The sequence below is a fragment of the Leopardus geoffroyi genome, chromosome A1 (genome assembly GCF_018350155.1).
Source record: "Leopardus geoffroyi isolate Oge1 chromosome A1, O.geoffroyi_Oge1_pat1.0, whole genome shotgun sequence".
NCBI classification, from domain to species: domain Eukaryota; kingdom Metazoa; phylum Chordata; class Mammalia; order Carnivora; family Felidae; genus Leopardus; species Leopardus geoffroyi.
This window is the reverse complement of record NC_059326.1, coordinates 174,389,915-174,412,673: the sequence shown is the minus strand read 5'-3', so window position 1 is coordinate 174,412,673 and position 22,759 is coordinate 174,389,915. Positions and strand designations below refer to the sequence as shown.

General features: G+C 50.0%; 1 protein-coding gene across 4 annotated transcripts in view; it reads left to right on the top strand.

The window, feature by feature from the left end:
* The window catches only part of HRH2 (histamine receptor H2), an 86,392-nt gene that overhangs the window by 9,810 nt on the left and 53,823 nt on the right, over positions 1-22,759 (top strand). For 2 of the 4 annotated variants that reach the window (XM_045500963.1, XM_045500962.1), the window contains exon 2: positions 12,040-13,618. In XM_045500963.1, coding sequence (XP_045356919.1) covers positions 12,543-13,618 — 1,076 coding nt within the window. In that variant the 5' untranslated portion in view covers positions 12,040-12,542. Of the gene's footprint in view, positions 1-7,099; positions 7,302-12,039; positions 13,619-19,340; positions 19,532-22,759 lie in introns of those variants that run through there. The other 2 variants (XM_045500961.1, XM_045500960.1) reach the window with 2 other exon arrangements.

Here is a 22,759-nt window from a genome sequence, read left to right as displayed (position 1 = left end):
ACAGTGATAAACACCACTCCTTTCGCAATAAATTCAAACACGTTAAAGAGAGATGGCAAGTAAAAAAAAGACAAAAACAAAAACAAAAACAAACCAGGACTGGCATTTTGTGGGCTTGGCAAAAGCCGTGCAGGTGGTGCACGAACGAATGAGGTGTGGGGAACACAGGGGGTGTGGGACAGGGCAAGCTGTTGGGAATGGAAACCTGGGAGGGCTCTTCCCACCTCTGACCTGCTGTGTGGCCTCCGCCCAGGCATTTGGCCTCTCTGTGTCACATTTGCAAAACGGGGTGATAGAGAACGCCCTGACTGCTCCACAGAGTTCTGCAGGACCCCAGATGAGTTCATGGGCCGGGGGAGGGGCCATGGAAGGTGGGAGAGGACAGGGAGGATTATAGAAGATAGCCAGTGTGGGTGAACGTTCCTGGCAAATGTTAGCTGTTTGCTGCCTCGGTCCTTAAAGGTGACCCAGCCGGCCACACGACGACGCGTGCCTGTGAGAGCAAGCTGTACCTTGCGGGAAGGGCGCAAGCTGCAGTGAGGTCAGGGGGAAGGAAGATCAGAGAGGGAGGGAGGCCCCATGTTGGCGGGGGCAGTTTTGGCACCCAGCTCCCGTGGCCACGGCGGCTGCTGCGGGTGCAGGTGATGACGGTGATGGGGATGAGGACGGTGAGGAGGAGGAGGACGGCAGCAGTGACGGGCAGGGCGGTGGTGGCGGTGATGGCAGCCGCGATGGCAGAGATGATGGTGGTGAGTCCAGTCGGAGGGCCCGAGGGCTGTTGTATCATAAAGAAGCAGTAGCTCAGGAGAACACGAAGCCCCGTCGGGCTGCCTGGGAAAGGGGACTTAGATTTGTCCCGTGGGGCTTCAGAGCTTTTCAGGAACCTACAAAAACGTCTGCAAACTCACACAGGCACACGCGAGTACCAGACCCAACATACAAAAAGAAAACCACAAAATTGCAAGTAATGAGTGTTTAATTGGCTATCTACAAATGTAACACTATGACAGCTAGTCAGTGGCAGCTCGTTATACTAAATAGCTAAGTACCCATTCTCTTTTCTATGGAATATCCGTATTTTGCAAAGCACTTATTATTCAGTGGGCTATGCCTCCAAAACAGCGTGTATAGAGCTCTGTATGTTTTTAAATGGCTGTGACTGGTTGGCAAATTATTGGTAAGATAGTAAGTCCCCCATCATTGGAGGTATGCAAGGTGACTGGGGATGACTACCTTTCAGGGATGCTGAACAAGGGGTTCTTGACCACCAGGTGGCCCCTGAATGTTGTTTCTCCCCAGAGCACTCCTATTTTCTTATTTGGGGAGCTCATGATTGCACCCTTCCCACCCCCTCTACACATACACACATACATAAAGTTGCTGGAAGAAACCTTTGAGATATTCTAATCCCATGTCGTCACTTTCTGCTGAGGAAAATTAGGATATAAAACTTGGAGGTAACATAGCAAGTCAGAATCGTACCAGGGACTCAAACTCACGGTCCAAATTCCCAACCCCATGCCCTCTCCACCCCACCCCGGCCCCCTGGACAGTTTGCCCTGGATGGCAGAGATTTGGGCCCCCTTGCAAACATTGGCAATCCAGGGTCTCACCTCCTTCAGGAGAACCAAGGCAGAGTTTTCATTTAGCCCAGTCCGTCCCCTGCCCTGAAAAGGCCTTCCCCAGGCCTTTCCCACACTTGCCAAGCTGCTGCTGGCTGTGGACTTGGGCCAAATCACAAAACACCATAAATCTCAATTTCCTTATCCAGAAAATGGAAATGAAGAATGGAATGCACATAATAGGGTTGTTGCAGAGATTAAATGGGATAAAGTCTATAAAGTACTTAGAACATCGGTTGGCACTTTCAAAGTACCCAATAAATGGGATACGATATTGTTATGATGGCTGTTTTCAACGTGCATTTAGTCAATCCGATAAGTATTAATTGAGCCCTCGTTAAGTGCTTGCAGGGAGCGAGACAGAGTGGATCCTAGCCCTCATGGCTCCCGTGTTCCAGTGGGGACAGGGAAATAGCGAACAAGTAGGGAAGCAAGAAAAATGCCGGGAAAAAAAGATGTGCTGTGCGGAAAGCCAAGTGGAGGGGGTATGATAGAGGTGAAGAGAGTTGTTTCTGAGGGTCAAGGAGGGCCCCTGTGCAGAACTGATCTTTGTGGCAACACTGGGACATCCAGGTCAATAGCCCATCACATCGCAGGCAGAGCCCCAAGGGGGAGCGAGCGGCATGTCCAAGGCACTGGAACAAGGCCAGGGTGGCCACGTGCCCACTGAGGCCTTGGGCATAACGTAGGAGACCAGAGAGGTAGGGCGCAGAGCCTATGGGGCCTTATGAGCCAAGGTGAGGGTGTCACAGTATGGCATTGGCAAGGGAGGAGGGAGCCGGTCAAGAGCTGTCATGAAAGGCCAGGCAAGAGGGGCAGCTGGGTGGCTCAGTTATGCATCTAACTCTTGATTTTGGCTTGGATCATGATCTCAAGGTTTGTGAGATTGAGCCCCTCGTTGGGTATTGCATTGACAGCTCGGAGCCTGCTTGGGATTCTCTCTCTCTCTCTCTCTCTCTCTCTCTGCCCCTCTCCTATGTGCACGCACGCTCTCTCTCTCTCAAAACAAATAAAGAAACTTAAAAGTAAAAGTCCAGGCAAGAGATGATGCTGGCTTGGACTAGCACCAACATGGCGGCAGGGGCCAAGGAAGGTAGCCACATCCTAGATACACATATTTCAGAGGGAGATTCCCTGGGCTTCCTGGTAGGCTGGATGTCAAGGATGATGCCTACGCATTTAGCTGAGCACCTAGGTGGATGAAAGGGAAGCAGAAAGTGGAAAGGAGAATTGGGGATCTCCCCCAGCCCCACACTTCCCAATCTTACATGCACATTGTGCCCACAGTATCCAGAATAGGTGAATCCAAAGAGCCAGAAGGCAGGCTGGGAGTTGGGAGAGACCAGGATAATGGGGGATGGGGAGTTACTGCTGAATGGGTGTGGACTTTCTCTTTGGGGTGATGGACGTGTCCTGTAGCCACAACATTGTCCATGTGCTGAATGCCACCGGATTGTACACTTGGAAATGGTCAGCGTTATGTGATGTGACCTTCACTTTCATTGAAACAAAAAGGAAACGGGAAACAAAGTTTCTCAGACAAACGATAATAACTAAGGGAATTTATTGTCACCAGATGTGGCTCGGGTTCCCACATCAACCCCTGGAAGAGGTCAGGCGAGCTGCATAGGGTGTCTCATTGAGAAGAAGACACCCTTGCAAGAACTGGTGACACACATAGGGAACGAGCTGGGCCAGGTACATCCCTTGGGTAGGTGTGGAACCTATGGACACTCAGAGACCGTAGAACCAGGGCTGGCTCAAAGCCCGCTGCCTGCCTCCTTACCAGCTGTGTGCACTTGACAAGTGACTTAACTGCTCCGAGCCATTTGTCAAACAGGAACGGTAATCATCTTGGCCTCACAGAGATAGGAGAATATCTGTAGGAGCTCAGCACACAGAAGTGATCTGTGTCCCAGCTTCTGGTCCAGGTCACCTTCTCCCTAGGTATGATGCCAGAGTGATAACATTCATCATAATAAAATGTCCACTTTGACCCGCCTCCCTCCGTCCCACTCTGGACTAAGGAGGGGGTGGGGCTCTCCCCAACCTGTGTCAAGCTGCCCCAGATTCCACACAACATACAGATCCATTCACCTCTCAGCCTATGCATAGGGGCCCCACCGGTGGTGGCAGGGGGGTGGCCATTCTTGGAACACGACACTTTTTTTATTAAAAATTTTTTCTTGCACATTTATTTATTTTTGAGAGACAGAGTGTGAGTGGGGGAGGGACAGAGAGAGAGGGAGACACAGAATCTGAAGCAGGCTCCAGGCTCTGGGCTGTCAGCACAGAGCCCGATGCGGGGCTCGAACTCACGAACCATGAGATCATGACCTGAGCCGAAGTCGGACGCTCAACCGAGTGAGCCACCCAGGCCCCCCTGGAACACAACACTCTTAAGGACAGAAGCAAACACAATGCCCGGCTTTGGGCCCCTGGAGGCAATGGAAGTTGGGACCAAAACTCAGATGACTGGGAGTGTAGGACCTTTCTCTGTAAGAAGAGTCTCAACCAGAAGTCTTTTCCTGCCTACAGGGCTTTTATGAAACACCCAGCCCACTGCTGTGAAGGAGCTAGAAATCTCCACCACACAAATGAAAGACCAATGCGAATGTTATCGCAAAGCAGGAAGAATGTTGTGCCGCAAATGCCCAATCACACCATCTCTTTGAAAAGCCCAAGGATCATTCCTTTCCCCACAGGAAAAGCTAAATATACAGTGGCCCACGATAGGGACTCTAGAGTCCGACAGACCTGGATTCAAATCCACCTAATGGTGTTGAGACTTGGGGCAAGTTCCTGAACTTTTCTGAGCCCTGGTTCCTGCATTTATAAAATGCAGAAAAGCTCTCTTGCTTCAAGATGTGATAAAGAGTAAATGAGGTGGTGTATACATCAAGAGCCCCGGGCCTGTCGCGAAGTAAGCATTCTCTATGCGGTAACGAGGAAGAAGAGTGTCCTCCTGTCCTCATTGACTGGTGGCTGACTGGGATCAGGAGAGATGTGTTCCACACCTTCTACCGGTTTCCTGGACAATCTTGAGCCTGCTGATTGAAGCTTCAGTGGCTCCCTATTGCCTTCAGAACTAAGTCCAAACTCTTCAGCCCTCCAGCCCCGGCTCCACCTTCCCCCTAAGAATCAGCCAGAGAGGTTGGCCGAGGCCAGCTCATACAGGGTGTGGCAGGCACGGTTATCTTTACGCTCCCCGCAGGGGAAGCAGCGGAGGGCATGGCATGACCAGCCTGACTCCAGACCTGTGCAGTGATTGTGGGGGAGTTGAGGGGAGGATGGTCCCTGAGGGCCGTGAGCTTGGAGTGGAGGACTTCTTACAAAGGGCCCTGCGGACCGAGCGGACCGAGTGCCAGCCCTGGCCCGGAGCCCTGACCAACCACGTGGTCGATCCCGCTCCTCAGCCTGATCTGATCACCCAGCCCCCGTGCCTCTGCGTGCTGTTCCCTCTGCCCAGCGTACTCTGCCCCTTCCCTCCTCCACCTGTCGGACCGTGTGGCTGCTAGGTGTTGAAAAGGTGATACCTACCCAAGGTACAAAAGATTCCAAAAGGTCACAAAGGGTGCATGGCGAAAGAAGTCTCACTCCCACGCGGCTCGGCCCCCAGGTCCCCGCGGGAAGCAGCCCACCTTGCCCTTTTGGCAGGTGGCCTTCCTGAGCCAGCCGCGTGTGGATGCATGGGTACACACACACACACATTCCCCCACTCAGCACATGTTTGGAGACCATCCCATGTGGGCCCAGACAACCTCCTCAGTCTTTTCGATGGCGTCATTGCTCTGTGTCCTGTGCACTTTTACACAATTTCCAGCTTTTGCTAACACGATCAGCACCTTGGGGAGTCACGGGACAAATTCCTAGAAGCACAACTGCTGGGTCAGGAGTCTGAGTGTTCTTAACACTAATGGGGTTTTCCAGGCTTAGTAAAATGTTGCCTTCTGTATATGTGTGCGAGTGTGCACACACACAGCTGTCACCTGCCACCAGCCAGAGTCACACTTCAGTTTTTTGAATTCCTGCAGCTCCTTGTTGCCCCCACCATGGGGCTTGGCTGTGTCCGAACCGCAGGGGCTGGGACCCGCCGTGTCCACTGGGTTTGCATTCCCTGCCCCGGCCCCACAGCTTGCCTCAGGCTCCCGAGTGATGGTAAGAAGGAGCCCCCACGGCTCCTAGCGTGTCAGCATTTCTTAAGCGGAGCTGTGCATTGGCTGGCATCGGTAAGTGGGAAGAAAAGGACCCTGGGAGGACCAAGGTCATTTCCATTCCCGCCGTCTGAGCCTTAGTCACGCTTGCTCAGCACCCCGTGTGGGTATGGCCACTCTGGAGCTTGCAAAGGCTTGTCTTCCCTCCTTAAAGAATAAAACGTTGCCCCGTGACATAACCCCCATTTCTCGGGCCCTTTTGGGACTCTGACAGGGGCAGAGCTCCTGAGGGTCTGTTGCTGGGGCCACTTTCTGATGTACTCAGCAGCAGGTACCTAGGACATATGAAATGGCCAGTTATAGGGGGAAAGTTCTAAGAAATTATGGCTCATAAAGGCAAAGAACCGCCTTTCCAGGACCCAGTGACTTCTATGTCTCCGAACCCACAGTGGTTACTGGGTGTGGTCGGCAGGGCTCAGCTCAGGCCCACCCCCACTGCCACACCCCATCTCCTCGTGTAAACAGCAGGGCAGCGAGCCTCTTCCTGCCTCCAGTCACATCACTACGCTTACACTCCCCCTCTACCCCAGAGGCCTTGCATCGGAGCTTTTGTGGGAGCTGTTCCCTCTGTCTGGAACCTGTTTGTCCCCCATTTTCATTGAGTTGGCATCTAACGTCTCAATTCAAATATCTCCTCCAGCTTTCAGTAACTAACTCCTGGACCCGGGCAGCTCCCCCATTATATAATCTTTTTGGCTCCTTTCCATATATAACTTTTTCCTTTCTATCTCCCCTTTCTATATATAACTCTTAAGAGAACTGTAATTAAATGAGCAATACTACAGTGAATTACTTAATATTTGTCTCCCCCACTGTAACAGAAGCTTCTAGGTGTTTCTGTCATGCCCACTGCTGTGTTTCAAAGCCCAGTACAGTGTCTGCTCCTGGAAGGCACTCAGGTGCTCGTGAAGGCTATTTCCCGGCTGTGCGGCTTTAGACAATAATACAGATAACATTTGGTGAGAACCTACCATGTGCCAGGCAGTAAGTGTTTTACAGACTCTTACTGTGCATTTTCACATCCACCACGTGAAGGAGGGCATATTATTTTACAAATTTTACAAATGAGGAGACTAAGGTTCAGAGAGGTTGCAGGAAAGTGCCCAGGGTCACAAAGCTTTTATATGACAGCACTGGAATTAGAACCCAGATCTGTCCAAAGTCCGTGCTCTCAGCCCCTGGGACTCTCCTTCATTTCTCCGTGTGTCAACTTTTGCAGAATAAGGGGATCAAATCACCCTTCTTCGCAGGATTGCCTACTGGTTCACCCAGAAGGTACCTAGCATACAGGGGTCGTCTGATGAATACCGTTTTCTTTTCCTAGTATAAAATTATTGCCTGGAAAATCAGATTCATCTGTGAGGCCAAGTGAGAAACCCAATCAGCCAAGCCTTAACTGATCTCCCCCAAATTGCTGGCAGCTTGCACAACGCCGGCTCCCCAGGTGGCTGTGCCTGGAACTCAGGTACGTAAACCTTGAAAGAGGAACTTCATTTTACTCTCCAGTGAAAAAAGAAAAGAAAATGCTGGACTCGGTTTGATAAAATTTGAAAGGAGGAGACCTGAGCCTCGAGACTAGTGGCTTTTTTAGATGGCCTCATCCCTCTAGTTAGCAAACAGAATGTACAACCAGTGACATTTCTTCTGTGAGGAACAGTGAGAGGGAAGTTGAGGCATGAAGTAGACTTGGGTTTGCCTCCGGGCTACCTCTGTGCTGGTGGGGTGGCCCTCGACCGTATTCTTTGTGCTGTGTGGGAGGAATGCAGTGGGAAATGATATTCTGGATCCCACCCACCACAACTCAGTTCCTGGGGAGACACATTGTGATGCTGAATCACCAAGGATCCCCCTAGAAGGAGAGTTTTCCGGGGACACTGAAAACCCAGCATTCTACCCAGTATGCCCCAGAAAGCACAAGCCTGTGCCAGAGGTGGGTGTAAGTGGGAGGTAGAAGTGAGGGGGCAAAACAAATGCTTCTGGGCTTCTGGACGAGATAGCAGAGGAGGCCAGGCCTTGAAGGAAAACCGAGGACTCACCAGTCAATAGAAGAGAGGAGGGACATTCCCGGCAGTGAGGACAGCATGTGCAAAGGCACTGAGTCAGGATGGGCCTGGGACTTTCAAAACCAGGAGGAATTCAATGTCACCTGCACTGTATTTCTCAAAGTGTTGTCTTGGGACACGAAATTGCACATGGCAGACAGAAGCTGAGACTAAAGAGAGAAGACAGAACCAGGTCACGAAGAACCTTGAATGTCACGTCAAGGATCTAAACTTAGAGACCAACCGAAGCTCGTAATGGAGAGCAATCAGACCTCCTCCCGCACAGAGCCCAGCACGGTGGGTTTGAAAGACATCAGAGAGTGCAGTGAGTGCATTTATCACGCTGGGCTGGGGCTGCTCTGGAAGGCTAATTGGCCAGCATGCCCCCGCAGTGCCTCGCTCTTTGTTATGGCTGCATCTGCTAGGTGATGACTGCAGGTAAAGGTCAGAAGCCTCCCCGGGGGCAGTGCAGCGTACTGCCACCCTGAGCAAATTCTCCCAAAGGTGCCTTTTCAAAGGCTATTAAGACAGAAATGAGGAGAGGAAGCCGTGCGACTCGCAGCTGTAACATCCGCGGTCAGCGTGCAAGATGAGTAGAGGAGGTGGCCGGAGCCTGTTCTAATGACTTTCAATTAATTTTCATACACACACACACACACACACACACACACACCGAATGAGAGGTAGAACAGATGATTATCTGGTCTTCATGAACAGTTGGATAAGATCTGTGTTAGATAAGATTGTGTTGTTTTCTCAACTTTTTGCGTGTGAAAATTTTCGCCATAAAATGCGGGGAGAAATAGGCCCATCAGACGCTCACCAGACCCACTGAATTCTGAGGTGAATACCTGTAGATTTCCAAGGTGGGGAAATCACACACACACACACACACACGCACGCACACACTCACACACTCCACATACCCTGTACCTCTCCTGTTACATGGACAATAGAAAATGTTGGATGGATGGATGGGTTGACGGGTGGGTGGGTGGATGGGTGGATAGGGGGTGGAGAGAGGTGGGCAAGATCCAGGCCCTGTGGGGAGGGCAAACACAAAGCCATATTATACTATAAGGTAGCAGGTGCCAATGGTATAACTTGGTACAAAGTACAGGCATTCAGGAAAGCTCCAGAGTGTTTGAGCGGTGCCTTGAAAGGAGAGTAGTTAAAGTGAATACAGGAAAGAGCAGAGCTCCAGGTGAGGGAGACAGCAAAGGCAGGTGTGAGAAGGGCTAATACATCTGGGGAAAGCCTGGGTTGCCTGAATGGCAAAGTTAGGGGACAAGTACAGGGGTGTTTGGTGAGATCCAGCTGGAAGGATGGGTTGAAGTCTGATCGAAGCACAGGCATGTAAGGCAGGCTGAGGAGTGTGAGCTGAGTTTGAATCCAGGCTCTCTGCTCACTTGCTAGGGCTGTGACATCCCTTGGCCTCTCTGAGCCTCCGTCTCTCAGACATTAAATGGAGCAGTGATTTCGCTCACTCTTGAGTTATTGTGAGGATGAAATGGTATTTAATTTAATATGGGATCTCACCATGCCCAGGGCTATCCTACAGTAAGGAGGTGCTGTAATGTCTCGAGCCATCCCCTGCTGCTGGGCACTCTGATCGTTTCCCACTTTTTGCCTCTTGCAACCCCCCCCCCACCCCCCGCACAGAATCCTTTATACATCTTAGCGTGACAGAGGCTATATTGCCACAGCCTAGGTTCTCAAAAGAACGAATTAGGTCTAAGTGACCTACAGGGGCATCCTTATGCAATGAAGAAATTAGGGAAAGGAGGTCGCTCAGGATTGTGTAGTGTGTGTGCCTGTGTACAATTAGAAGCACGGGGAAGAGACTGGAAGGCCCCCATCATACCAAAGCGTCAGCAGCAGTCACCTTCCGGGCATGAAAGTCTGGGTGTGCGATAACTCAAACCGTTGACCCTTCCTGTATACCTCAGCATACTTGGTTTACTGCCATAAGCATGTCATTGCTTTGGAAGTTTGAAAGGAAAGCTCAAGAAAGTGTTGTGTTTTTTTTTTTTTTTTTTTTATGTTAGCTGTGATGATGAAAATAATGATAATGATCTTGTGGTGCCGTGGCCCTCTAGGGCAGTCACTCTACCCAGAAGGCACAGGATGGATTAAGCTCCAGGCGAACGCATATCCATCAGATGCTCACCTGCCTTCACGAGAGGTCACCGGAAACTTCTGGGACCTGGGCTGTAAAATAGAAACTCGGCAGAGTGGTTCTTCTTTGAGACATCCTGAAAAACGCAACTACCGCTGCTCTCTGTTCATCGTTGCGCCCCCAGCACCTAGAACAGCATTTGGCACGTTACGTTCTGAAAGAAATATTTGCTGAAAAGACCAGACAGAAGGAAGAGAAGGAAAGGAGGGAGGGCAGATGAAGTTTGAATTATGTGAGAGGCTGCTTCGATTCAGATTTGAAAACCCCGAACGCTAATGAAAACATTGGTCTCAGGGCACAAATACCTATACCTGTATGAGAGGTATACAGAGACTCAGAAAAAAAAATTGCTTTTGGAGACAGGGATGCTCAAAAAAGAGAGCTTTGCTGCTATCCCCCCCCCCCACAGTTAATTAAATGTACCAGTGAGAGCCATGCTGCTTGTGTTATTTATGTAATGAAAAGATCTTCTAAAAATAATACCCAGAGGCCCAGCTCGCAAGGCCTGGTGGTTGAACCAGCTGGAGTGGCAGAAGGTGACCAAGAGCCGTGATCCTTGCACCAACACAGTGGTTACGATTAAATGATGCTTCTCATATTCAGGTTGCAAAACCGCTCCAGGCCGGAGCCTAAGAGAGGCTTAATTTTTGTCACATGGCGATTAGCTTGCTTCTGAGAGGGGGTCTACTGTCAGCTTGATTTCTGCACGCTCCCAGGTTGCGGTAGATTGCCTGCTAGCTGCTGTCTGGAAAATCAGGATCAGCTTGTGTGAAAGGGAATCATCAGGGCCTTAGCTGTTTTCATCAGTTGGGATCATAGGATGCCACCAGTAGGAGGGAGTCTCTGGGATTTAACCAGGAAGTATTGTGTGTGCAGCCATTCTGTTGAAGTGGGGTTTGCATGGGGACAGGTGGAAGGAAGGTAGGAAGGATGGGAGGGAGGGAGGAGGGAACTGGAAACCACCAAAATACTCGTGATAAGGGCATAATAGAATAACCATGGCCAGCCACCCCACGGGCTGCTGTGCAGCCATTGGAGAGGCTGAGTGAGCTCTGTGCTGGCTGACCGACGACGTGTGCTGCTATATAAGAAAAGTAAGATTTAGAGAGACGTTTAGAGCAGGTGCCGCTGGCGAACTATGACAGCGGGCAAAATCTGGCCCTCTGCCCGGTTTTGTGCAACCTGTGAGCTCAGGATGGCTTTTACATTTTTAAATAGTTTGGAAATCGTTTTTAAAAAGAGTTAGAAAAAAATCAAAAGAGGAACACTATTTGGTGACACATGAAAACTACGTGAAATTCCCAATTTCAGCATCCATAGTAAAGCCTCCTGGGAGCGCAGCCACACTCATTCATTTGCACCTTGTCTGTGTAGGTGCCCTCGTGCTACAGTGACAGAGTTGAGTCATCGCAGCAGAGACCTTGGGGGTGCATCGCAGCAGAGACCTTGGGGGTTGCACGGCGGAAAATACTGACTACCTGGCCTGCTCCTGAGAAACTTTGTCAGCTCCTGGTTTACTGTGTGGTGACGTTTTGTAAAACCCACAGCGTCAAGTTCTCAGTGCTTTATCAGAGTAAATTCATTACATTTGCTGATTTATTCATTCATTTTTTCATTTATCCATTAGATGCTTAATGCCTCCCTGTGGGGTCAGGCACTGGGGACCAGCAGTGAACAGCAAATGCAGTCCCTGTTCTTGTGTCTAGAGTCTCTGTCTAGTTCTTTCTTTCTCCCGTATAAGTATCCACTCCAGCCGTATCTCACTAGGTGACACAGTGGTCCAGTCCCTTGCACTCTGCCTCCCTTCCTCCTCCCACTGTGTATCCTGATTGCCTCAGTCCCTCCTAAGGAGAGGTGTCCAGATTGGCCCTGTGCCTCCTGGAGCCTCGCCGGGAGATCGAGGTCTAGACGGATTCGCCTTGAATCAGTCACGCTCTCAGTCTGATTGCAAAGTGTTCAACACTTGACCCTTGCATTTTCAGCTCCTGTTCTCCAGTGGTCCTAAGAGGCAGACGCAGCAGTCCTTGACCCCCGTCGCATGGGTGGGAGCATCCATCAGCTATGGAGAACGATGTGGCCACATCTCCACGTGATCTCTCCTGCATAAAACCAAAGCCACCTCCAGACACATGCTCTGGTGCCTCAGTCTCTATGCAAAACCTGGAGAGTGGAGACCTGCTTCAGTCCTTGGGGGAAGCTGGCTCTGCAGGGGGTAATTCGAGGACTGGAATTTGAACCAAGAACCTTCTCTCTTCCTTCACTCTTCTTCATTCATGTTCATGCCCAATACCTCCTCGGAGACGGCTCTATTTATTTCTAGAAAAGCAGTACTGCGGCAGTCATCGTAGCCTCCCCATGTCTGGACATTTTCTTTTGGCTCTCCCGGAAGCCTAGAGCCCAGCGATTGACATAACTGGCACCCGGGGGAGCTGCACGAGCAGCGGCCAGGGGCCGTGGGCAGAGGAAGGAGCCGTGAGGTTCCAGGATGGTACCTAACGGCACAGCCTCTTCCTTTTGTCTGGACTCTCCCCCATGTAGGATCACTGTCAGCGTGGTCCTCGCTGTCCTCATCCTCATCACCGTCGCCGGCAATGTGGTGGTCTGCCTGGCTGTGGGCCTGAACCGCCGGCTCCGCAGTCTGACCAACTGCTACATTGTGTCTTTGGCCATCACTGATCTGCTCCTTGGCCTCCTGGTGCTGCCCTTCTCAGCCTTCTACCAGCTATCCTGCAGGTGGAGCTTCGGCAAGGTCTTCTGCAATATCTATACCAGCCTGGATGTGATGCTCTGCACGGCCTCCATCCTTAACCTCTTCATGATCAGCCTCGACCGGTACTGCGCTGTCACGGACCCCCTGCGCTACCCTGTGCTGGTCACCCCAGTCCGAGTGGCTGTGTCTCTTGTCTTAATTTGGGTCATTTCCATCACCCTGTCCTTTCTGTCTATCCATCTGGGGTGGAACAGCAGGAATGAGACCAGCAATTTCAACCACACCATCCCCAAGTGCAAAGTCCAGGTCAACTTGGTGTATGGCTTGGTGGATGGGCTGGTCACCTTCTACTTGCCTCTGCTGGTCATGTGCATCACCTACTACCGCATTTTCAAGATTGCCCGGGATCAGGCCAAGAGGATCCACCATATCGGCTCCTGGAAGGCAGCTACCATCGGGGAGCACAAAGCCACAGTGACACTGGCCGCCGTGATGGGAGCCTTCATTATCTGCTGGTTCCCCTATTTCACTGTGTTTGTTTACCGTGGGCTGAGAGGGGATGATGCCATCAACGAGGCCTTTGAAGCCGTCGTTTTGTGGCTGGGCTATGCCAACTCGGCCCTGAACCCTATCCTGTACGCCACACTAAACAGAGACTTCCGCACGGCATACCAGCAGCTCTTCCGCTGTGGACCTGCCAGCCACAATGCCCACGACACTACTCTGAGGTCTGGCAGCTCTCAGCTGGCCAGGAATCAAAGCCGAGAACCCACGCGGCAGGAAGACAAGCCCCTGAAGCTCCAGGTGTGGAGTGGGACAGAGGCCACAGCCCCTCAAGGAGCCACAGACAGGTAACCACCCAGCCATTTGTATGCAGGACAGGTGCATGGGGAGGGGGACCCACTAGTGGTAACCCTTAGGTGGCGGCTGTTCACCAGGTGCTGGTTGAACGTTCTGTGCTGGGAACTCTTCGTGAGCACTTTGCAAACCTCGTGGGGTTCCGTCCTCCCAAATCCCCCCGAGGTAGAATCTTGTACCTTCATTTTTAAAGGACCACATTAAATCTCAAAGAACCTGACCAGGGCCACTCAGCTGGGACCTGGACAGAGGCCCTCTGACTCCAGAACTTGTGGGCCCTTTTTTCTAGCTATGTTGTCCTTACAATCAGGAGCCCTGAGTTTGAAGCCCAACTCTGCCACTTGGTTCGTCATCTGAAGTGTTCACCCAGGCTTTCCAGGACCACCTTCAAATGGCCATGCGCTGATGCTGCCACCTGGGGAGTAACCACAAACCCAGCTCGGTCCACATTCGTTGAGCATCTCTTATGCACCAGCTCTTATGCTAGGGGCACTCGGGTCAGAAGAGAAAGAGGACTGGCCAAATTGGGAAGGCACAGCCTTGAAGGTCAGGCTAGGAGCTTGGACCTTATACCATAGGTCTAAGGGGAAGGTGGAAGGATTAGAAGCAAGGGTGGGGGTAACCCAGGCAATTCTGTGCTTTGTATAGAGAGCTCTGGTTCCCTGTAAGGTGTGGACAAGAGGGATGAGAAGGGGCCATCGGTGAAGAGGGGTGTGGCACTGGCCCATGAGAGAGGAGAAGGGAATAGAGCAAAATCTAGGAGGCTATAAAAAACATAGGCTCGGAGAGCACTGGATGTTAGGGGTACAGAAGATGCAAGAGAGAGGACACCCCAGGATATTCCACCTCCAAGAGGTATCCAGGCTGAAAAGATAAAACAGGATCAGAATGAGATGTAGATAAATGCACTGGTGGCAAAGCCAATGTGGGGTATTAAGGGAAACCCCATCAAACACTTGAGTGGCTCTGAGGAAGCTCACCCACTGCACGGAGAGGGTGTTTACAGGTCTGGGGGAGCTCTAGCTGTTGAGAGGGGTGAACGAATGGGCACCGGTAGAACACCTGGCACATTGCAGTGCTCAACAGATGTTGCTTTCCTTACTCTTCCAACAGACCATGCCAGAATGCTGGTCTATGTGACTGACCCATCCACCATTCCATCCATCTGTCCCTCCATCCACATGTACATCCATCTGTACATACATACATACATACACCTGTCCATCCGTCCATCTACCCATACACATATACATACATACATACACCTGTCCATCCGTCCATCCATCCATCCATCCATCCATCCACATATACATACATACATACATACATACATACATTTATCTGCAAACATTTATCAACTTCCCACCACATGCCTGGAACTGTGCTGAGCACTGGAGATGCAGAAGTGACATTTTGGGCATTTATTGCGATGAACAGGATGGAAAGTCAACTGCATAGCCCCGGTCTCAGCTTTGTCCTCACTCGCGCTGTGGTTTGAGCAAGTCCCTGTCCCTCTTCAGGGCTTCAGTTTCCTCATCGCATAGAGTATGGGGTCCGTCCTCATGCAGCCTGCCCTACTCACCTCCCAGGGTTGCCCGATGCACAAGTGAGCCAAGAGATGTGAACAGGCTCTACAACCCCAATGGGACGTTTGTCTCCTTTCAATAATTGAGCATCGGACTTGAGAAAAGCTTGGACGGATGCTGCAGACCCACACCCTCTGGGTTCTGATCCCTGGGGAGTGCTGTGGGAGCAAAACGGCCCAACTGGACCCTTGGGCCTCATGGTCCCTCTGGTCCTGGCAGCAGCCAGGTATGGAGTGTCCCACCATAGACGTGGATCCTGGGCTCTCCACCCCTCCACTGCTAGCCTTCTGGAACAAGCCTCATTGCTCCTGCTCCAGCCTCCTAACCTTGAGACCCTCCGTCTCAAATCCGTCCCCCAAACCACCCGGCAATGTCTCTCCAAAATGCAGATCTAAAGACTTCCACATCTGGCCCCGATGGGTAAGACCCCTTCTGACCACGTCCTTCCACATTCCCTCATTCAGAAAGCGACCTCGAGTACAAAGCTAATTTAGCCCGTGAAGCAAAGAACAAAGCACGGGGCGTAGACCTTGAAGAAGGGCTTAGACACTGTAGAAGCCCATTGACACAATTCAGTGTAGTCATGCATGCCACTAGCCACTGCTTTTACCCGTGTGATCCCCTGGTTAATAGGCTGCCTTCACCCTAATCCTTAGGGAATAGCATTCAGTAAGTACTCAGCCACAAGAGCTGACACTGGGTACCCACTGGGTGCCAGTTTTACATGTTTGCCATTGTTTCTGTGTGTGATCATTCTGTGGGCATCCTGTCCCCACCCTTGTGCTGGGTGCTAAGGGTGCAAAGGGACATAAAGCAAGCCCCCCACCCCACCCCACCCCACCCCAAGCATCGGTCTCACCACCTGTAATCGCTCATAGTCTGGTTGCAGAGTAGACGGGCAGCGGTTCAGTGCAGCACTTGCCAAGGATCGCAACCCAGCGTGCTGGGTGCCTGGATGAGGCGGCTTGTGGCCCAGGGAGCCCATCCCAGGGAGTAGACCTCTGAGCTGAGCCTTAAACGGGGACGGGAAAGACCTTATTCATCCAGGGTGGTACTTTCGGCCTCGTGACCTCATTTCGCTTTTCCCACAACCCCATGAAGTAGGTGCTTGTTTAATCTCCGCTTTACCGATGGGAAAAGTGAGGCTCGGGAAAGTGAAGTAAATGGCCCAAGTGATGCAAGCTACTGTGTCAGCCAAAGCCACATTCTGAGCCACATTCTGAGTAGAGAGATAGCAGCCCCCATTACTGGCTGTCCTCTGGGTGCTGGGCGCCCTGTGTATGCCCATCTTTTCTTCTGATCTTCACAGCCACCCTGGGAGAGGGGCTCTGAAGCTGAAGCCAGGCTGCGCCTGCCCCGATCACGCCCAGCGGCCACAGAGCCAAAGCCTTCAGAGCACATGTTCTGTGTGGCTGTGGCCATGCTCTGTTCTCCAGGCCTTGGAAACGGTGGGCAGAGAGGTTTGGCAGAGGAGGATGGTGAACTGCTTGGAGGGTTCCACACGATGGTGGGGACCGGGGGGCGCAGGAGGCCAAGAACAGCCAAAGGTTGATTTTCACGCTGAGACTGCCAGGGTATCAGGGCCTCAGGTGGCCCTCCATCAGGTTGGCTCCCAGCCTCCCTGATGACCGATAGCACTGACCTGACCAAAGGCCCTTATCACTGCTGAGGTGGGTGGAGGTCTGAGCTGAGAATTCTGAAGGGACTACCTGGGCCTGCCCTTGGAGCAGGGAGGGACACGGTCAGCCAGGGTGCCAGCCAACGGGAGACTCTAGGAGGGAGGGGCCCGGCTGACCCGTCCTCCCCTCTCTGTGGCCTCTCCTGCCCCTGATTGGTTGCCTTCACCCCACCCTCGTCACCTCTCCCCATGTGCTGCCCCGCCCCACTCAGTGGCCTCCACTGTTCTTCCTGGATAGAGGGGTCTGCAGCCGTTTCCTAGGGCTTCTGTAGCAGATGACCTCAAACTTGGTGGCTGAAAACAACACAGAGTGATTCTCTTAACAGTTTGGGAGGTCTGAGATCAAGGTGTGGATGGGGCTGGTTGCTCCTGGAGACGTCAGAGGAGAATCCACTTCCATGCCTTTTCCAGCTACTCTCCTTGGCTCATGACCCCTCTCTCCCATCACTTGTCCCTCTTGTCTCCTTTGTCATATCCCCTTCGCCCATCTATAGCCAGATCTCCTGCCTCTCTCTTATAAGGGCTCTTGTGACTATATTTAGAGTCCACCAGGATAATCCAGGATAATCTCTCTGTCCCGAATTCCTTGACTTAATCACACCTGTGAAGTTCTTTTTTTGCCACATAAGGTAACGTGCTCAGGTTCCAGCGATGAGGATGTGGACATCTCTGGGGACCATGTTCAGTTACCACAAGGCCCAGCTCCTCACCTGGCATTAGAAGCTCTACCCTCTTCCTGTTTCTTGCCGACATCCCACGGCCCACACCCACCCTCGACCCACTTCTGCCATTGCCAAAACAAACCTCTCAGCGCCCCGACTCCCCAGGCACACAGCAAGGAATTGCTATACGCCAGCCCTGCTTGAGGCATAGCAATGAGCGAATCACAGGTCCTCCTCCCTGAGGGGTGTTATTCTAGGGCAGTGGTTCTCAAAGTGTGGGCCCTCAGCCAGCTGCAGGCTTCCAGAAGCAAAGTAGCCAGCGTCAGGCCACACACAGCCTCAAACATGGAATCTAGGATTCCAGCCCAAGCTTGTCTGACCCCAAAGCTTGGGGTCTTTGCACAGTAAATGCTACCTGGACTTAAATTTAGCCTGGATTCAGTGCTAGTCCCATAGATACCAGATGAGGAAACGAGGACACCGGGAAGCCAGCGACCTATCTGAGGTCCAGTGCAAATACTGGAGGAGCTAGGAGTAGACAGAGTTCTTTGGGCCCCTGCCCAGGGCTCTTGGGTCCTTTTTCTACATGCTCATTTGCTCTGGGTAATCTCCGAGGGCAGGGAGATAATATTCATGGGCACCTGGAGTATCAACAGTCTCGCTTGGGTGTGGCGCTTCCTCATTCCGACAGAGCACCTGCAGGCTGGAGTCAGAGCTCAAGAAAGAGCCTGGGAGAAGAGATGCAAAGGAAGGCGGGGAGGGCAGGGTGCTTTCTTCTCCGAGGCCCCTGGTCAGCTGTCCGCTCAGGCCCCCCTCCCCATCTGCTCTCCCTCCCTCCGCAGCCAGAGAGCAGATTTCCACTCCTGATGCCCTTGGAATAAAACACAAAGGTCTCATCCTGACCTCACAGGCCGTGTACCCCATGCACCCTTGCCTCAGTCCAGACTATCTTATTCCTCTTGATGCCTTCTGTGTGTTTAATGTCTGCACCCCCGGACAACATGCTCCCCAAGGGCAGGACCGTGTCTGTGTTGTCCACTGTTGTATCCCTAATAGGATGGGCACAGTAATATTTGTTGGATGAACGAATGCATGAATGCGTGAATATCTAGTTCTGGTTTCCCAAGAACTCTAAGAGGTGCATAATGCTGCCCTCACTTCAGAGATCAGGAAACCAAGGCTCAAAGAGGGAAGTTCCAGGAACTAGTGGGAGGCAGAAATTCCTGGTTCCCTTTTCTAACTTGGAGGTCACAACGGGCCTCCCTCCAAATAGTGGTGTCAGGGGCGGGCCTCACAGCAGAAGCCAACCACAGGCTCTGAATCAGGTGTTGGAGAGGGAAGACACCCCTAACGGTAACCCAGCCCTTCCCCCTGGCCGTGTTACACAGGAGCCCAGAGAGGTGAGGTAACTCGCACCAAGGTCACAGAAAGGGAGCTTCCGAGAGGGGTGGGAGCCCACGCTTCCCGACAGCCTGCTGCTCTGTGGCTGTCCGTGATGTCTCACCGGCGTGTCCGGGTTGGGCCAGAGGTTGGCGGCACAAGAGAGTGGGGGGTTGGCTTCATCTGCCGCTCCAAGTTCGGCCTCTGCGGATGCAGCTGGTGTGAAAGAGTTCCAGGAGCCGTGCGCGCATTCTTCTTAAGGAGTGTTGCTCAGAAAGGAAGTTTCCCATAGCTTACCCCGCCAAGAGCCTCGCTTTGTTTACTCTTATCGTTTGGGTTCTAAAGTAGTCTAACTTTTTGGCACACTGATTCCAGCATTTCTTAACAGCCTTTATGGTGCTTTTTGCAGAGGTGCCCAGAGCAGCTCCCCCCTAACGAAGGGGCCTGGCTGCCCCCCTGCACACTGGAATCCCACTGGCTGCTTTGTTACCTCTGCCTCTGTGCCTGGCTGTTACCCAGCAAAGCTGCTGGGGTATTCTCCTGCTTCTGGTGTGGAACTAGGGAGCCCCAGTAGAAGTCCTACCCCACCACTGCTTACAGGTTGGTGTGGGTTTGTTTCTGGGCTCTCTATCCTGGTCCGTTGATCTATGTCTGTTTTTACGCCAATGCCATATTGTTTGGATTACTGTAGCGTAGTGGTATAGTTTGAAATCTGAGTGTGATACCTCCAGCTTTGTTTTTCTTTGTCAAGATTGCTTTGGCTGGAGGAAGTCCTTCATGGTTCCATACAAATTTTAGAATTATTTGTTCTAGTTCTGTGAAAAAAAAACCGTCAGAATTCTGATACGGATTGCATCGAATCTTGCTTTGAATAGTATGGACATTTTAGCAATGTCCATTCTCTCAGTCCATGAGCATGGAATGTCTTGACATTTATTTGTGTCTTCAATTTCTCTGGTCAGTGTTTTATAGTTTTCAGTGTACAGGTCTTTCACCACCTTAGTTAAATTTATTCCTAGGTATTTTATTCTTTTTGATTCAGTTGTTAAAGACACTGTTTTCTTAATTTCTCTTTCTGATAGTTCATTATTACTGTAGAGAAATGCAACAGATTTCTGTATGTTGATTTTGTATCCTGCAACTTCACTGAATTCACTTATAACAGTTTTTTGGTGCAGTCTTTAGGATTTTCTGGATACCGTATCATGTCATCAGCAAGTAGCAACAGTTTTACTTCTTCCTTTCCAATTTGGGTGCTTTTAATTTATTTTTCTTGTCTAACTGCTGTGGCTACGACTTCCAATATGGTGTTGAATAAAAATGGCAAGAGGGGACATCCTTGTCCTGTTATTGATCTTAGAGGAAAAGCTTTCAGCTTTTCACTGTTGAGTATGACGTAAGCTGTGGGTTTGTCATATGTGGCCTTTAATATATTGAAGTATGTTCCTTGTATACCCACTTTCTTGAGAGTTTTCTTGTATCATAAATGGATATTGAATTTTGGCAAATGCTTCTTCTGCATCTATTGAGATGATCATGATTTAAAAAAATTTTTTAATATGTATTTATTTTTGAGAGAGAGAGAGAGAGAGAGTGAGCAGGGGTGGGGAAGGGGAAAAAAGAGAGGGAGACACAGAATCCAAAGCAGGCTCCAGGCTCCATGCTGTCAGCACAGAGCCTGACGCGGGGCTCGAACTCACAAACCATGAGATCATGACCTGAGCTGAAGTCGAACGTTTAACTGATTAAGCCACCCAGGTGCCCCAATCATGATTTTTTTTTAATGTTTATTTATTTATTTTGAGAGAGAGAGAGAGAGAAAGGGAGGGAGAGAACATGCATGAGCAGGGGAGGGGCAGAGAGAGAGGGAGAGCGAGAATCCCAAGCAAGTTCCATGCTGTCAGTGCAGAGCCCAATGCAGGACTTCAACCCACAAACCATGAGATCATGACCTGAGCCAAAATTAAGAGTCAGGTGCTTAACCAACTAAGCCACCCAGGCACCCCAGAGATGATCATATGATTTCTATACATTTTTTTGTGAAAGTAGTGTATCGCATTGATTAATTTGAGATGAACCGTGCTTGCATGGTTGCATCCTTGGAGTAAATCCCACTTGATCATGGTATGTGGTCCTTTTAATGTATTGTTGAATTTGACATGCTAATATTTTGTTGAGGATTTTTGCATCAACGTTTATCAGGGATATTGGCCTGTAATTTTCTTTTTCTCTATGGTGTCCATGTCTGATTTTGGATCAGGGTAATGCTGGCCCTAACGTGAGTTTGGAAGTATTCCCGCCTCTTCAATTTTTTGGAAGAGTTTGAGAAGGGTAAGTATTAAATCTTTAAATGTTTGGTAGAATTCACCAGTGAAGCTGTGTCATTTTGGACTTTTGTTTGTTAGGATTTTTCGGAGGGAGTGGGAGGGGGGAATTTTGATTACTAATTCAGTCTCTTTAACAATTGGTAATCGGTCTATTCCAGTTTTCTATTTCTTCATGATTCAGTTTTAGAAGATTGTATGTTTCTCGGGATGTATCCATTTCTTCCAATTTGTCCAGTTTGTTAATGTATAATTGTTCTTGGCAGTCTCTTATAATCCTTTGTATTTCTATGCTATCAGTTAAAACTTTCCTTCTTTCATTTTTTATTTCACTTATTTGAGCCTTCTCCCTTTTCTTAGGATGAGTCTGGCTAAAGGTTTGTCAATTTTGTTTCTTTTTCAAAGAACCATATCTTAGTTTCATTGGTCTTTTCTTTTTCTTTTTTTTTCTTTTTTTGGTCTCTATTTCATTTATTTCTGCTCTGATCTTTATTATTTCTTTACTTCTACTAACTTAGGGCTTCATTGGTTCTTCTTTTTCTAGTTTCTTTAGGTGTAAAGTTCGATTATTTATTTGGGATTTTTCTTATTTCTTGAGGTAGGCCTGTATCCCTATGAACTTCCCTCTTAGAACTGCTTTTGCTGTATCCCATCAATTTTGGATTGTTGTCATTCCATTTTCCTTTGTCTCAAGGTATTTTTTTTTTGTATTTTCCCTTTGATTTCTTCCTTGGCCCATTGGTTGTTCAGTCATATGGTTTTTAATCTCCATGTATTTGTGATTTTTCCAGTTTTCCTTTTGCCATTAATTCCTAGTTCCATACCGTTGTGGTCAGAAAAGATGCCTGATATGATTTCAGTCTTCTCAAGTTTATTGAGACTTGTTTTGTGGCCTAACATGTAACGTGCCCTGGAGAATGTTCCATACGTGTTTGAAGAGGATGTGTATTCCACTGTTTGGGGATGGAATATTCTGTATATATCTTTTCAGTCCATCTGGCCTAATGTGTCATTTAAGGCCAATGTTTCTCTGTTGATTTTTTTGTCTCGATGATCTATCCATTGATGAAAGTGGAGTTTTAACGTCCCCTACAATCATTGTATTGCTGTCAGTTTCTCTGTTGGTATTGGCTTTATATATTTAGGTGCTCCTCTGCTGGCACATACATATTTATAAGTGTTACCATCTTGTTGTGCTGACCCCTTTATCATTACATAGTGCCCTTTTTTGTCTTTTATCAGTCTTTGTTTTAAAGTCTATTTTAAAACAGACTGATATAGGTAGAGCTAAACCAGCTTTCTTTTCATTTCCATTTCCATGGAATATCTTTTTTTACCCCTTCACTTTCAGTGTGTGTGTGTGTGTGTGTGTGTGTGTGTGTGTCCTTCCATCTGAAGTAAGTCTCTTGTAGGCAGAATATAGTTGTCTTATTTTTATGCCTTCAGCCACTCTGTGTTTTGTTATTAGAAAATTTAGTCCTTGGGGCGCCTGGGTGGCGCAGTC